The sequence below is a fragment of the Lissotriton vulgaris genome, chromosome 10 (assembly GCF_964263255.1).
Source record: "Lissotriton vulgaris chromosome 10, aLisVul1.2, whole genome shotgun sequence".
NCBI classification, from domain to species: domain Eukaryota; kingdom Metazoa; phylum Chordata; class Amphibia; order Caudata; family Salamandridae; genus Lissotriton; species Lissotriton vulgaris.
The window spans coordinates 858,119,257-858,136,323 of record NC_141698.1 but is presented as its reverse complement, the minus strand read 5'-3'; the positions used below and the strand labels follow the sequence as shown (position 1 = coordinate 858,136,323).

At 46.8% G+C, this 17,067-nt stretch overlaps 1 protein-coding gene across 2 annotated transcripts in view; it reads left to right on the top strand.

Annotated features, from left to right (window-relative positions):
* LOC147688907 (peroxisomal carnitine O-octanoyltransferase-like) overlaps positions 1-17,067 on the top strand; it is a 633,161-nt gene that overhangs the window by 436,505 nt on the left and 179,589 nt on the right. For both annotated transcript variants that reach the window (XM_086941804.1, XM_086941803.1), the window contains exon 10: positions 4,735-4,818. In XM_086941804.1, the coding sequence (XP_086797930.1) occupies positions 4,735-4,818 (84 nt within the window). The remainder of the gene's footprint in view (positions 1-4,734; positions 4,819-17,067) is intronic.

Sequence of the window (17,067 nt, the reverse complement as noted above, 5' to 3'; positions counted from 1 at the left end):
TTGACAAAAACAAGTTCGCCACCTTGCCCAAATTCCCCAGTTACAAAAGACACACTAATACTAGTAGTTGGGGAGGGGGTCCCAGATTTCGACATTATAATGACTGGTCTCAGCCCATAGCATACCGGGAGCCAGGTAGGCTTCATCGCCCAAACGAGTTAAACATCAGGCCTACCTTGGCACAAGAGCCAAGAGGAAATGTTTGGGGTCCTGAATTGCGGGGCTATGATTATAGCGCCCGGGGCTTTAGGCCAACACAATGGTCGAGAAATGATCAGTTTCTGGCACATCCAAAAACTCCACAACCCATGTGGAACTTAGCTCCATATGGTCAGGGTCAGGTAGCTACTCCCTATGAGTGGGGATTTGGTACTGGTAACAGGTTTGCGCCCCTGTCTGATCTAAATACCTGCGACTGACTTGAACCAGGAGTAGATCAAGAACGGGAGGAGCCGAACAATACACTACCAATAAGTGAAGGCCCGGCATCGCAACCAACAGCTGAAGGTGTAGTTGATGGTGCAAACGATGAGATAAGGCCACCCACTGACGCCTGCAAGATCATAAGCTGGAATGTGGCGGGTCTAAACGCCAAACGTCAGGACCAAACTTGGCTAAGCTTCATTTCTAAATATCATATCATTGCCCTGCAAGAAACCTGGGACACTTCCAATAATCTCTGGTGGGACGGGTTCACCAGTTTTACTAAACCTGCAATTCCTAGCAGAGCGGGCAGAGCTAAAGGGGGCTTGGTGATTTTGTTTTCTTTGGCTCTAAAAGGCAGTTACAGGCAGATCAGTTTTGATTCTGATAATATTCTATTGGTCGAAAGGGTGATTAGCAAAGACTGCAGGACACTATATGTCAATTTTTATAATTCTGGGAATAGCGAATATAATGGCCAAAATATCGCTAGCCTGGATAATATTTTAAACACAGTAGTTCAGGATACCAACTTAGTTTTTGAGTTGATTTTACTAGGCGATTTTAATATTCATTTATGTGAATTAGCTTGCAAGGGTAGTGATGTAAACGAGGTCGACGACGCAGCCTTACAGGGACCCCACTTCGAACATTCTGCAGAGGGGCAAGAGCTTGAGGAAGTACTGGCCAATTATGACTTAAATGAACCTGATTGCGGACTGAGAATTCCAACTTTTAATGGCGGCCAACATGGCACAGTGATTGATTATATTTTTGTCTCTTCAGGCATTTTTAAGCCGGTCTTTGGCCTACCGCACTGTATCGACTCACTTCAGCGATCATAACCCAGTACTCCTCGAAGTGGCCTGGGGAGCTTATATGGGGGCACCTCCAGTTACCGGAAAAGTGGCGCATCCCCTGAGGACCTCTGATCAAGATAGACGAGTAAAGTGGGCTAAAGTGATTCCGGAAAACTTCTATAAAAAATGCTTCCCTAAAATTGAAGCCCTGGTTGAGCTCTGCAGAAACCCGGGCACTCAAGGGCATACAATAGTAGCAGCTTACGAGGCAATATGCGATCAGGTCTCCAAGGATCTCCTGGCCAAACCCACTCTGGGAGCCCAAGGTAATAAGCGTTGGTTTGACCATGCATGCTCGAAAGCACACAGAGAATTGTTGGCTGCTCTAAAATCTGTTTCCAGGGCCAAAGATGACATTTCAAGAAAAAGGAAGATTTATAGAACGGCCATAAAAAAACGCAAAGACATAATTAAACGCGAAACATGGGACAATCTCCTTTCAGCGGCTGTACTGAAGGACAGTAGGAGATTTTGGGAGATCATCAAACAGCCCCTATTTTCGGAAGATAGTAATGCACCCATGGACTGCGTAATTACTGATGATACTTGGCTGTCTTTTTTCAAAAACGTATATGGGGGCGTTGATGACGACGAAGGATCTAAAAGGGGTCTACCGCCCTACAAACACGTACACCCTATCATCTTTAATTCTCAAGAAGTGGAAAAAGCACTCCTGGCAACCACTAAACATAAGGCACCTGGTCCAGACGGAGTTCCCGCTGACTTTTTCACGTTTTCACCTAAATTATGGGCCGAGGTTATGTCAAATGTGTTTAATGCAGTCAACGGCAATTCAGCCCCCGCCTCTTGGGCCATATCTACGATCGTTCCCATTTTTAAAAATAAAGGTCGGCGGGATGATCCCGCATTTTACAGGCCCATATCCCTCCTGGACTCGACTATAAAAATATTGGGCAGAGTTCTTTTATCCAGATTGAGGGAGAACATTGAGGCGTGTGGTGGGCTATCTGAACTGCAATATGGTTTTAGAGAGAGAAAAGGAACTATTGAACAATGTATCAATCTACACTTACTCATCTCTAAGTATACGGTGGCCAAGGAGGGCTCTGTGTTCCTTGCATTTATGGACCTTTCTTCGGCATTTGACCTTGTTAATAGGTCAAAACTTTGGGCGATCTTGCTGGAGATGGGCATCGATGAGGCCTTGGTCAAGTTTATGGCCACTATGCATCAGGAGCTGTTCGCAGCCGTGCGAGTGTCAAATAATGGTAGATGTACCCCACTGTTTAAATCCCTAAAGGGGGTACGGCAAGGCTGCATCTTAGCTCCCTCGCTGTTTACAATTTATATTAATGGCCTGGGGGAACACCTGCGTGGTCAGGACGCGGACGTTCCACGTGCAGGAGATGTACAAATTCCGGCACTCCTGTACGCGGACGACGCCGTGTTGATCGCCCGCACTGGTGTTGGACTTCAGGTTCTTTTGGATGCCTTTGGCTCTTTTATGGATAAATTGGATTTGAAGGTAAATGTCTCTAAATCTCACACAATGGTAATGGGGCGTGAGTGTATCAAAAAAAGACATAAATCATTTTTTTGCAGAGGGGTCCCAGTTTCAAAAGTAACCACATTCCCCTATCTGGGTGTACTGTTTGATCAAAAGGGAACATGGGGGCCACAGATAAGAGCTAAAAAACTGGCGGTAACTAGATCTTCTTCAGCAATTCTGGGTTTTGCTGGCAAGCTGGGAGCCAGACCCATGGAAGCCCTTCTAAAGATCTATAAGTGCAAGTCAGTGGCCATTGCACTATATGGTTCACCCTTGTGGGGTTATGTTAATCTCGACCCTATCCAGAGAGCGGAAAATAGATTTATTAGATCTCTTCTCTCTGTACCTCAGTCAACCCCAACCTATTCGATTCACCAAGAGGTGGGTTTACCGTATTTGTCAGATTTATTGAGCCTAGCGCCCCTGATCCTATGGTTGAAAATGTGGCTGAATGAAGACCTCCCACTGAACCACAAAATACTGAAAGATGTTCTATCTTTAGATAAATATAGCAGTATTCCATGGATGGCCTATTTAAACAAATCATTTACTGATTTGGGTCGCCCAGAACTTTTTTCATGCCCAGATAAAATCAGGGTTTTGGATATAGGACACATAAAAAAGGCATTTAGGGAAAGGAAGGAAGCGCGGCGCGAGGACGTTGAATTACTGAAGCCACTAGTCAGGTCACATAACCTTTTTGTTAGTGCGCCCTCCCTCGCTCCTTACCTTAGTTTTGTTACTTTCCCCTATCACAGGTTCCTATTAACCAAGTTTAGGTTCAACCTGATCCATTACCATTTAGGCTCTTTTAAGGGTTGGCAGAAGCCAGACCAAGCCCCACCTTGCAGTTGTGACGATTTTTCGGTGCAGGACACAATGCACTTTGTAATGTTTTGTAGCTTCTTCCATGAGCAGAGGAAAAAATATTTGTTTCCTATCCTAAAACAAGCGGGTTTTACACAAGTACGCCCGGCGTTGCTTCATTTACAGCTTTTGACAAATCCTCACACAACCTTCTGCATTGCTAATTTTTTAGTGGCTGCAGCCAGGGTGAAAGCTGCAGGTAAAATTTCGCCTTAGAAATTTTTTTTAAGGGTTATCATTTTTTCTGAAATGAACTGTATTTGTATTTTCTTAATTTTGTATATAGTATTTTTAAATGCGTACGCAATCTGATGTGTTTTTAGAATATCGTTGTGATATGTATGTATCCTATGTTATGTTTTATCGTCTTTTGTTTCTTTGTATGACTTGTAATAAGTCGAATAAAGATATCCTGACTGACTGACTGACTGACTGCAGCACCCCAAATTTAGATGGTCACCACCAGTCAAGACCTAGGGTATAATGGTCAAGGGAAGTTATCTTCTGTTGGACTATAGAGGAAGACAAATATAGGGTTTGTTGTGTGCTAAGGTATGCCAAAGGTGTTCTTGGGGAGAAGAGCAGCATATGTGTTTCGAACTTTTGGGATTAAGAGTCCCTCAAACTGAGTCAGGAAGAAAATATAGAGGGGAGTTTCAGGGACAAAGGATAAAATAGTTGGCATTTGTAAGCTGGTACCACCAGTTAGGGACTTTCATAGGGACTTTTATTATTGAGGGCATTCTGTGGACCAGTATTGCCTACCTATTCAACTATTTCCCTTTATAGTGACCCCTTTACTGTACTATCTTGCATATTATCATTATCAATTAAGTAGGGATTTTGTTTAAAAATAATCAGATTCAACTAAACACCATCATTAAAGAAAGAACAGTGTGACAGCTTGTGTTCAGTCAAGGCTAAGGGCTAGAGATACATTGAATAATTATCTTTGCTGATGCAATGTAGCATTTCCTTTTAATTCAAAAACATTTGCTTGTGGTTTTCTACATTGATTAGCATTCCTGGATCATTATACTCCTTCATCTGTCATTCATTTGTCTGTTCTTATAGCATGCTCCTTTTGATGCCATGGTGACGGTAATCATGTATTACTACATAGACCAGGAACTCGTGAAAAGTGAAGGAAAATGGAAGGTAGGTGCCATTTATCATATTTATAGGAAACAGAAATTACAACGACAGGCAAAGCACACGTTGGCTTTGCAACGAGGTCGGAACAATCAATGCATTTTAACCACTAATTCCTTTACCACGCATGATGTAACAACATACCTTAGGTAGAGCAGCGTTTGACTTAAAAGTCCAGCGTTTTCCTACTGTCATTGGAATAGTAAATTATACTGTTCCAAAGTCCAGTGCTTTCCCTAAGACAAGTTGTTGTAAAGACTTGCGTGGTAAAGGAACACGTGGTTAAGATGGATTTGTTGTTCCAACCGGGTTAAGGGACACGTGGATTAGACATGCTGGGTTGTGTCATACAACCCATATTTATGTATTTATGTATTTATTTATACTTTTTGTATTTCATTACATCAGGATGAGGCAAGAGTGACATACGTCTTACATTAAACACGAGTGGTAAACTTGATGTATCCCTCAAAAAAAGGTGTAGGTTTATTTCTATTACATAATGACAGTAGGTGCTTCAACTAGTAGTGTTTTACAAAAGTAGGTGTTTTCATGAGTGCAAGCTGCTTTTATGAAACAAGGTTCACTAAATATATGAAGTTTCTGCCTGAAACACGGCTTGATGGAAGAAGGCACTACATCATTACAGCTGTGACAATCCAAATACCCAGAGATATATCACACACAACAAATGCCTTTCTCTTGCTTGCCTACTAATACAGATGAGGGACCTTATGCTTCACAATTGATCTCTACACCCACATAAAAATACCCAGAGCTGAAAAAGTGGCAGCAAGCCATCAAACAACAACAATATAAAATCTGTTGATGTGATTCTAGAGGAAACCATATTTATGGGAACCTATTGGTCAGAGAATGTCTCCACAATCCGTTTTCATTAACATTTTGGAAATGGATGGCTTTCATAGTACAGCCTTTGTTAGAACTGGGGGTCTCTAGTTGGAAGAGGTAGGTACCTTTGACCAAATAGGGACCATTGCTTCTAGTCAGGGTAACCCATGCTCACCCCCTTGGTAGCATGGCACGAGCGGACAGGCTTCTCCCCAAGGCAATGTGTAAAGTATTTGCTTCAACACCCCCAGTAGCACAGTGAAACAACACAAATGGTCACTACACAGGTTATTATAAAAATATATATATCTTTATCGTAATTTATGCAAGACCAAAATGACAAAAATCCGACACACATAATGAATCTTCTTTCCAAGGTTATTTTGTAGGTTCTGTGCTTCCGAGGTGCAACCAAAAATAACTAGTAGTGGTAATAGTCTTTTTAGGCACCTTCAAGTTGATGAAAACAACAGTTTCAAAAATCCGGCACTTGCAGGGCCTGCTCTTCTTCTATCTAGGAAGTGGCTAGGGCCTGTCACGCGACACCGGGATACCGGAGGGCTGTGCTGAGTCCTTCGGGTTTCCCCCCAGCTGACTCCACGACCAGCGATAATACAAAAGGCTGCCAGAATGCTTCCAATCAGGCCGGGAGCCTCGGTACCGCCACCCCCACTACGTTCGTCCGGGCTGCAATCCAGGCAAAGTTTAAAAGGAACAGATTGGCTCGCATCGTCACACTGCTGAAGCAAGCCTTACCTGTGGTGGTGGGTTCTCTGTCACTGCCGGCACCTGGACTTCGGCACAGGCGAGTCCTCTCTTTGGCAGACGCTGCACGGGGAGAGTGGGCAGTCTTCTTCCGACTCGAGCGCGGCTTCCCTCGTGACACGGCGGTGATGTCCTGCTGGGCGGCTTACTTTTCAATCGGCGATGCCTCTCTGAAGAAACCCCGGTTGCTAGGCAACGCCTCGCGGCTGGGGATTACAGCACGCTTCGTCTTTCCTCTCACAGCGGCTTTGCCAATAACTTACATGCCTCACTTTTGTGATTCCGCTGTCGGCCCTCAGGAAGGTCACAGTGCTAGCTGGGCTATGGGCCACACAGGCACACGCTGTTGTGACGCGTTGGCTCCATGGAGCGTGTTGATGCAGGCAGGGCATTGGTGCAGACGCAGGCACATGGCATTGAGGTTTAGGAAACTTGTAATCTCCTGATAACACTGCAGGCTTTTCAGGCAGCGATATGATTATAGCTTTGCAGAGACGATCTTGGGAATAGGATATGCCTGATTTCCCACAACAGGAGGCCAGCTCTCCTCAGGCCCTTGCAACTCTTTACTTCTGGACACATCACACAGCAAAGACCTCAGCAAGCAGGGGGGGACACAGCACACATCAAAGTCCCTTGTCCTCTCCTTAGTTAAATCAGCAAACTGCAGGAAAGCCCCAGAGCACACACCAAGGGCAGTACTTCTCATCAGTCGTCTTCAGCTGTTCTTCTTTGGCAGAGGTTCCTCTTGATCACGAAGTAGTCTAATTTTACTGGGGTTTCAGCTCTTACTTTTACACCCCAAAAGTCTTTGTTCTTCATGTGCTAGGAGTTCTGGACCCAGTTCAAACAGTTCTGGGTTTGAGTTTGAGTTTTTGTTTAAAATATTTATAAAGCGCACGTACACCTGGCGGTTTCATGGCGCTATAGAGTACTGAGCCCAGGAGGGCAGGAAGAACGAGGGGAGATAGAGAGAAGCAGTTTATGGAGAGAAGGCTTGTGAGAAGAGAAAAGATTTTAGCGCCTTACGGAAGAGTGTATATTGGGTGCACGATCTGAGGTGAGCGGGGAGAGAGTTCCAGAAAGCAGGGGCAAGTGTAGAAAATTTCGTGCCTCCCCACTTTTTGCATTTAAAGCGAGGAACTATCAGCAGTTGTTGGGAGGATGAACGTAGTTCCCTGGCAGGGACGTAGGCTTTGATTTCCGAAGAGATAAAGGCAGGGGCTGCGCCAACCCGGGCCTGAAAGGTGATGCAGCCCATCTTGAACTGAGCTCGTTCTCGGATAGGGAGCCAATGTAAGGACTTGAGGAGGGGAGTGACGTGGTGGGATTTGGCCAAGTTGAAGACCAGGCGAGCAGCCTGGTTTTGGACCAGCTGGAGTTGTCGCATGCTATAAGCGGGCATGCCGCAGTAAAGGGCGTTGCCGTAGTCTAGGCGAGAGGTTACCATTGCCAGGACTATGAGCTTGAGGGCAGGGAGAGAAAAGAAACGAGAGACTTTGCGGATAGTGCGGAGTGAGAGAAAAGAGGACACAACAAAACTAACTTGGGAGTGCAGAATATGAGGCAGGAAGCGCAGCTAATAGAGAGGGAAGGGAGTTGTCACAAAACCAAGTCTCTGTAAGGAATAGGAGATCAGGTTTGTACAGGTCCAATAAGATAAAGAGTTTGTGGCAGTGCTTAACTGCTGACTTGGTGTTAAGGTAATAGGCGGATAAGGTGGTGGGCGCAAGAGAAGCCGGCAGGTCAGGAAAGGGGCCAATGGGAGGGGGGAAGGATGAGGGGGGGAATGGGGAGGAAGGTGCAGGGCAGTCAGTCCCAGCCTGTCGATTTGCACGGTCACAGTATAGTCCAGAGGCCACGGGCCTTTGGAGGTTAAACAGCTGCGCAGAAGAGTATTGTATAGTTTGGGCATGATAGGGGGCTTCTAGGCCCGGTCGGGCGCGGACGGGCGCAGACAGGCTTACCTTTGGCACGCATTCGGCGCGCAAACGTCGCGCCCGCTGCGCTCGTCCGCTGCGCGTCCGGGAGACGCACATAATTTATGGATAGGTGATGTGGCGGCTGGGGGGGCATGACCTCCAAGAAAGGGGCATGGCCTGCGGGCTTGCCGGAATGGCGGCAAGGAGTGTTTGTCTCAAAGTGTCGCGGCAGCGCTAAATCCGCTGCGGGAAACCAGTTCAGGAGCAGAGGGTAGGTTCTTAAAAACAAATAATTAAACAGTGACAATCAATATTAAAAATAGATCTCGCTCCCGACTTCCGCCTCAGGAGCTCAGTGCATTACAGTGATGGCGCTTGTAGTCAGCGTCTATTTGTAGTGCTCGGCGGGGGGTGCACAACTTCTTCCTTTGTGAAGGTGGGCCAAGGTCTTCAGACGCACCACAGGAGATGGAGCCAGCATTGTGGAACGCAGGCACAGACCTATTCAGGCCCAAGGTGCTACTCCTCCCACCCCTCCAAATGCAGATAGGTCTAGTCAGCCTAGTGCCGACTCACCCAGACTCTTGGAGCCACCCCAGCCTCTGTCACTCTTAAACCAGTCAATCCACAACCAGGCAGAGGCACACAGGAAAATAGCCACTTTCTAAAAGTGTTGTTTTCAAACACAGAATTAAACAAGTATTTGCAGTGCAATAGTTCTCACATTTATGCAGTTTGAGCTATTGGCATTGTAAATGACAATGCCCTTTATTTATGTTTTGGTTTTTAAAATATAATTAAAAGGCTTTGTCATTTACAATGCCAATTGCTTAACCCGCGCAAATGTGAGACCTATTGCATTGCAAATGCTTGTTAATATAATGGGTGAAGGGCATGGTGTCTTAGACCAAGACATGTTTTTGAGATGTAGACACTGGTCTGTCCCCCGACATGTTCAAGACTCTCAAAAAGAGTTTAAGCTAGTCAACCTAAGCGATCAACAGTACGTCTGGGCCTAACAACAATATGCTTTTCTAAATTGTGTAACAAGATACGGGCAATATGTTTTCCCTCCTATTTGTACACATATCTAATCTAAGGTGTCCCACAAATACACAAGATTATTGGTACCTGTTAGATCTTGGGGTCTCTAGTTGGTAATGGTATACACCTTTGTCCAACTAGGGACCCTTACTTCTAAGTCAGGATAAGGGGATTACACTCCTAACCCCCTTGGTAGCTTGGCACGAGCAGACAGGCTTATCTCAGAGGCAGTGTGTTAAGCATCTGTAAATATACACAGTAATACAGTGAAAACACTACAAATGGACACAACACAGGTTTTACAAAAATAAATATTCTTTATATGGACTTAACACAAACGACAAACATCCAAAATACTATACTTAAAGTTGACTTAAAGATGATAAATGTCGCTTAGCTCAAGTTGATGATAAATGCGACAAAGTTCCTGGATGCGTAACGCAAAATGAACAAAAGGCTCGCAAAAGGGGAGATGCGTTGGGTTTGTAATCCTGAAAAGATGATGCGTCGCGCCTCAATGCTTGCGCAGAGTAGGGGATGCATCTTGATCCTTACCGATGCTGGGGTGATGCGTAGATTGTCAGCTTGCGGGCAGGTTGTGATGCGCAAGATGGTGCCTCGATACGATGCGACAATCCTGATGCGATGCAAGAAGATGGCGCCCTTGATGCGACGATGCAACGATGATGAGTAGACGCTCTGGCAGCCTTGCGATGACTCTGTACTTTGAAGCCGTGACAGGCCCTGCGGCACGCTTCTCCAGTGATGCGATGGCAACTCTCTCGATGGCGTCACGCTCACCGGTGATGCGACAGCAGGCAGCTTTTGACAAAGACACGCTTTCTGAGAGATGCGGCGGCAGCACAGTTCTCTGGTGGTGTGATGATTTCAGCTGCGATGGTGACACACTTCTTCTCGTTGCGTCGCGCTTCCAGCTCCCGGCGACACGCAGGCTTCTGCAGTTAGAATTCCCAGCAAGGAAATTCAGGGGGGAGCTGGAGAAGAAGCCTTCTGATACTTCAGCAGGAGGCAAGCACAAATTCAAGCCCTTGGAGAGTATTCTGTAGATGATGAAAGTCCTTAAAAAGTTCCTCCTCCTTTCTCTTGGCAATAAAGGAACCACTGCAGGCCAACCCAGAAAACAGCACACTGGCAGAGAGGCAGCTTCCTTGGTTCTTCTCCTTGTTAAAGGTTTCTTGTTCCCTGAAGTGATCTAAAGTTCTTGGGTCTAAGTCCCAATATTTATACTACTTTTCTCTTTGTTCTCTGAAGGCAGAGGGGCCTTTGCCCAGTCCAAACCAGTCCCTGAGCACTCTGTTTACAGGACTCCTTCTTTACTTTCACAGTGCAGGGCAGAAACATGAGGATGTGGAGCCAGCATTGTGGAGGGAAGGCCCAGCCCTATTCAGGTCTCAGGTGCAACTCCTCCCTCCCATCTAGGTACAGATCTCCCTATTCACCACTGGGCTGACTCATTCTGTCTCTTGGAATCCCACAGCCCTGTCACTCAAACTCCAGACAAGGAATACACAACCTAGTAGAGGCAGGCTTTGGATAGTTAGACAAGAAAATAACTACTTTCTAAAAGCGGTATTTTCAAACACAGAATGTTAAAACCAACTTTACTGAAAGATGTATTTTATCATTCTGAGTTCAGGCATACTAAATTCGAAATTCAACCATCTTTCCTAAATCAGTTAGGATTATAAGATGTAATAATCTAACTGCCCATTCTGGCCTATGGAGAACAGGTAGCCTTGCAATAGTGAAAAACGAAAATGACAGTAATTCAGTATTAGAACATGCTACACACACCAGGGCATGTACTACCTTATACTTACAATGCACCCTGCCCTTGGGTCTACCTCAGGGGTGTCTGATATGAAGCAAAGGGAAGGTTTAGGGACTGGCAAGTGGATGCACTGGCCAAGTCGACATGGCAGTCACAGACTGCCTACAGGCCTTGCAATGGCAGGCCAGAGACACACTTTACAAGCTGCTTCTGTGGGTGGCACATCAGTGCTGCAAGCCCCCCAGCAGCATTTGATTTACAAGCTCTGGGCACACATGGTGCACTGTACTAGGGTCTCACAAGTAAATCAAATATCCCAATCGTGGAATCACTAATCAATACATCAATTTAACATAGGGAGCATTTGCAATGTGGCACTAAATAGCAGTGGCACAGTGCCCAAAGCATATAACCATCAAAAACATATCAAAAACAGAGGAGGCAATCCAACAAAATGGAAGGGAGACTCACACCAATGATACCAGGTCTAACACTTGTCCCCTCCAGCTGAAATATGGGGAGAACTACCCTTCCCCTTGGGAGTTCTCTTCACAAAGGCGGAAAAATCTGGACAGACCATCAGCGTTTGCGTGTTCTGTACCAGGGCAGTGTTCCACCGTAAAGTCCCTACCCTGTAGGGAAATGGACCACCTCAACAACTTTGGGTTTTCACCCCTCATCTGCATTAGCCATCTGAGGGGCCTGTGGTCGGTCTGAACCAGGAAGTGAGTCCCAAATAAGTATGGTCTCAACCTCTTCAGTGCCCAGACCACAGCAAATGCCTCACGCTCAATTGCACTCTACCTCTGTTCCTGTGGAAGTAACCTCCTACTGATGAAGGCTACAGGTTGATCTAGGCCCTCTTCATTAATCTGTGATAGAACAGTCCCCACACCATGCTCTGAAGCGTCTGTTTGAAGAATGAATTGTTTTGAGAAGTTGGGCGCCGGAAGCACGGGTGCTGTGCACATGGCAGTCTTCAGGGCATCAAAAGCTTTCTGACAGGTGTCAGTCCAGTTCACTTTTTTGGGCTACTTCCTGGAAGTCAGCTCAGTCAAGGGTGCAACAATTTTGCCATACCCCTTGACAAACCTCCTGTAGTACCCCTTGAGTCCTAAAAAGGCTCTCACCTGTGTCTGAGTATTTGGGGGTTCCCATGCCAGGATGGCATCAATCTTGGGTTGTAGGGGCGCCACCTGGCCGCTTCCTACCTGGTGACCCAAGTACACCACAGAACCCTGCCAGATCTGGCACTTACTCACCTTGATCGTGAGGCCTTCCTTGTGCAGTGCCATCAAGACTTCTCAGAGGTGGCGCAGATGTTCTTCCCAACTGGCGCTGAACACTGCAATGTAGGCGGTAGGAGGCAATGAAATCCTCCAGTCCAGCCAACACCTGGTTGACCAACCTCTGAAAGGTGGCAGGGGCATTCTTCATCCCAAAGGGAGTAACCCGGAATTAGTAGTGCCCATCTGGTGTGGAGAATGCTGACCTCTCTTTGGCCCCATCAGTCAAGGGATCTGCCAGTACCCAGATATCAAATCAAACGTGCTGAGGTACTGTGAAGGCCCTAACCGATCAATGAGCTCATCAGCTATGGGGATGGGGTGCGCGCCAGTCCTGATGACTGAGTTGAGTCCTCGGTAGTCCACACAGAATCGGAGTTTAGGTGTGGCACCAGGCGCGGCAGCCTTTGGGACCAAAACCACTGGGCTGGCCCAAGGACTGTTTGAGGATCCAATCACCCCTAAAGCAAACATCTTGGAGGCTTTCTCCTTGATGTTAGCCCTGACCTTGTCAGTCACTCTGTAAGCCTTGTGCTTCACAGGAGTACTGTCCCCAGTGTCCACATCATGGACGCACCACTCAGTGACACCAGGAACCAAGGAAAATAGATCAGAGAATTGTCCCAACAGTTATTGACAATCTTGCTGCTGATAAGGAGTCAGTGTGGCAGAGAGGCTGACACCATCCACTGACCCATCTTGCTCTGTTGCAGACAGGAGGTCAGGAAGAGGCTGGTATCCTCCTCCATTCCATCATCTGTCGCTAGGAGCATGCCCACTTCGGACCTTTCTAAGTGGGGCTTCAGGCGGTTAACATGTAGGACCCGCAAAGGGTTCCTTGGAGACCGCAAGTTCGCCAGGTAGGTGCCATCACTTTTGCACCGGCGGTGCGTACGGGATCACGTCTTCACGAGAACCCAGCCGTTCGTGAAGACGAGATCCCGTACGCACCACCGGTCCACTAACAGTGTCTCCAGAATTATCGAAATACACATTGTCTCCCAGGATGTTGAACTCTGACTGCATCGGCCCCACATATAAGTATTGCATCGACCGAGATACCAGTTAGATACTTGGGTGTGGCGGTGCACTGAGGATCGACTGTGGAAAGGGACCTATACCGAGAACTAACAGAACAATAGGTCATTGTGGTTATCTTTACCCAGAGGTTATTGTGGGACCTATATCTAATTCTGCCATGAAATATACAGGCTCTTCCATCGAATCTGTCTCTGGAAATTTACAGAGACAAAGGAGAAGATTGTCAGCTATTTATACTGACTCCAGATTTAGCCCCCGTTATTATTTTGTTGGATTGGAAACACAGTATTATAGAGCCAAGTAAAAGAATAAGATACATGGAAATATCGATCTTAATGCGCCCTGACGAAGGAAGTTAGGACAAGATTCCTTTTCTGAAATGCGCGTCGGCGCTTCACTTTTGCTGTGTCGTGTTTATGTAGTTTTGTGAAGTTTCCATATTGTTTCAAAATGTTCTTTTTGTTATTTTGATCTAGTTGTTGAGAGTTTGTGAGATTGGTAAGACTGGGTGTCTGGACGAATTGTGTGTTTGTTTCGATTGGGCCTTTATGTGTTTTTTTCTGGGGGTATTGTATTTAATATAAATAAATATATATATATAGGATGTAAGTGTGGCTCACCGGTTAGAGGAGGCAGACCCGGACGCAGAGGTCAGACCCGGGACCAGGGTTCAATCCCCGACGCGGCAGGGTCTTGAGCTCAAAATGTCCATGGACTCGATAATTCTCGCCTCGGTGCCTACTCAAATCATGGGTTCACACCTTGGAGATGCCCAGTAGGGGTTATCTCGCCAGGACGGGTTCCCAAAGCAAGCGCCTTGAGACCTTATGGTGAAAGGCGCTATATAAGAATGTATGATTTACGATTTATTTACATACAAAATTGGTACCACAAATGTGATATTTTGTTTCTATGATGTTCTTACTTATCAGAAAACCTTTTGAATAAAAAAGTAAAGATGTTTTTCAATAACTTCTGTTTTGGGACAATGTTATTATTTGAACTGATGTAGGGTATATTACCTAGATTTAATTGAATACTAGTGAGAGGTTCTGTTCGTGTTTCAGCATGCAACTGTATACATCCTGGGGAGGTTTCCTGGGAGATTGCTCCCAGCCTCCCTTGACCATACTCAAAGGTCCTCTTACCAGGTGTCCATACAACAGTTCAAAGGGACTGAAGCCTAGGGACTTTTGTGGCACCTCAGGGTAAGCAAACAGAAGGCATGGCAAGAGGACATCCCACTTATGCCTCATTGGTTCTTCAAGACCCATGATCATGCCTTTAAGGGTCCGTTTGAAACTCTCAACCAGCCCATTACCTTGTGGGTGGTAAGGAGTGGTGAACTTGTAGGTAACACTCCTTCCACAGAGACTTCATATAATTGGAAATGAAGTTTGTATCTCGGTCAGACAACACCTCTCTGGGGAACCCCACACGGGAGAAAATCCCCATCAGTACACGTCCCACCACGGGGGCCGTCACTGTCCTGAGCAGGGTGGCTTTCGGGTACCAGGTAGCATGGTCCACCAAGACCAAGATAAACATGTTGCCCATGGCTGTCTTGGGGTCCAGTGGCCCCACAATGTCAATGCCAATCCGTTCAAAGGGGGTACTGACTACAGGGAAAGGATGGAGAGGGGCCTTGTACCTTCTTCCACTTACCTGGCAAGTTTGACAAGTTCTACAATGAGTATCTGAACTATTCCGCATCTGGAGCCAATACAAGTGGGAGACAAGCCTTTCAAAGTTCTTGTTCTGCCTCAGATGTCCAGCTAAAGAAACGTCATGAGACAACACCGGTAGGAAGGCTCTGATGCACTGGGGTACCACCAGCACATGGGCTGACCCAGGTTTAGCAACCTTAGGCTCGCTATACAGGAGACCGTTCTCCCAGTATATCCAATGTGATCCAGACTGATCACCTGCTGCCTGGTTTGTGGCCTGTTGCCTCAAACCCTCAAGAGAAGGGCACTTCTTCTGTTCTGCACAACATTTCTCCCCTGGAGGGCACCCCTTCTTGCTGCCAAAGGGTCAGCTCAGGTGGGTTCCCCAGTTCAGAAACTTGCTCCCCAGTAGGTTCCAGGGCATCCCCCTCAAGGTCTGCCTCCTCCTTGACCGTGGGAACAATGGGGGCTGGTTTCCCGCGCCCCCTGCCTCTTCTCTTTAAGGCAGGTTCCTGGGCCATACTTTCAGGCTCCAGGATCTCTTGAACACCCTTAGCTGCCATAGACCGAGTGGTCACACACGCCCACTCAGGCAGACCCAACATCTCCAAATAAGCCTTCTTCTCCATCTTAGCTTTCAAAATCATTGCCTAACAGGCAATCAACAGGCATGGCTGGCCTCTCAGCTACTTGAAGCTTAACAGAGACTCCCCACTTGAAGGGAACTTGAGCCACTTTGCAATGGCTCTCTGTGTTGTAAGCAGCACCAACTGGGAAGAATGCATTGGGGACCACCTGCTCTTCAGACACCAAGTGACACTTGACAGCTGTCACACTGGCTCTGGTGTCTCTAAGAGCCTCCACTCTATGGCCATTGATGGTCACCCACTGCCTGTACTTTTTAGTGTTATCAGGCAGCTGAGTTTTTGGGACCATCTCAAAGTCTCTTAATGAGACAAGGGACATTTCTGCGGGACTGCACCCACCTTGGGCACCCATCTCCTCCCCACCCCGCGCTAGACTGGCCATCTGAGGAGTGGTGCACGGGGTGGCACATACTGACCCTTTCGGGGACACTGGGGATCATACCAATGGTGTCCCACCTGCTTATACTGAAAGCAGGTAACAGACCCATTATGAATAGGTTTACCTGTCGGGATCCTGACTTCTTCTCAGGGGGTGTCTGGGAACCCTTACCTTGGTTCTCTTGGGAATTACTTTAAGCCCCTTTCTGGAACTCCCTCTGTTTACCCTTGTCCCCCCACTCTTCTGCTGGGGACCCTGCCCACCTTTGGCGCCGTCTCCCACATGACCCTTGTGGACCCTGGTACTGACCCACGGGTCCGCCTCCTCAGCAAGCTTCCTAGGGTTAGTCAACTTGCTATCAATAAGGTGCTGGCGTAGCTCTGGAAAACAATTAGCAGACAAGTGCTCCCTGGCAATCAAATCATAGAGCGATTGAAAATTATCCACTATGCTACCCCTCACCCAACCATCCATAGCTCTGCAAAAGAAAGATACATATTCTACACAAGTTGTTCCCTACAGATTTTTACAATTCCTGAACCTCTGTCTATAGAGTTCTGGGGTCAAACCATATCTTATCATCAGGGCTTCCTTCATGTGTGCATAAGACATCCTATTCTCACTTGGTAGGCCTAACAAAGTATCCCTCCGCTCACTCACAAAGCGGCCCCACAACAACGCACCCCAATTCTTCTCAGGGACCCGGTGGGCCAACATTGCTATTTCATAGGCTGCAAACCACTGCCCAGTATCTTCATGCTTATGGAAATCTTTGATGACATCCTTGGGGATATATACCCTGCCTTCTGAAGGCACAGATGGTGCGCTGCCACCAGAGGGATTTATCTCTAAGCCCTTCG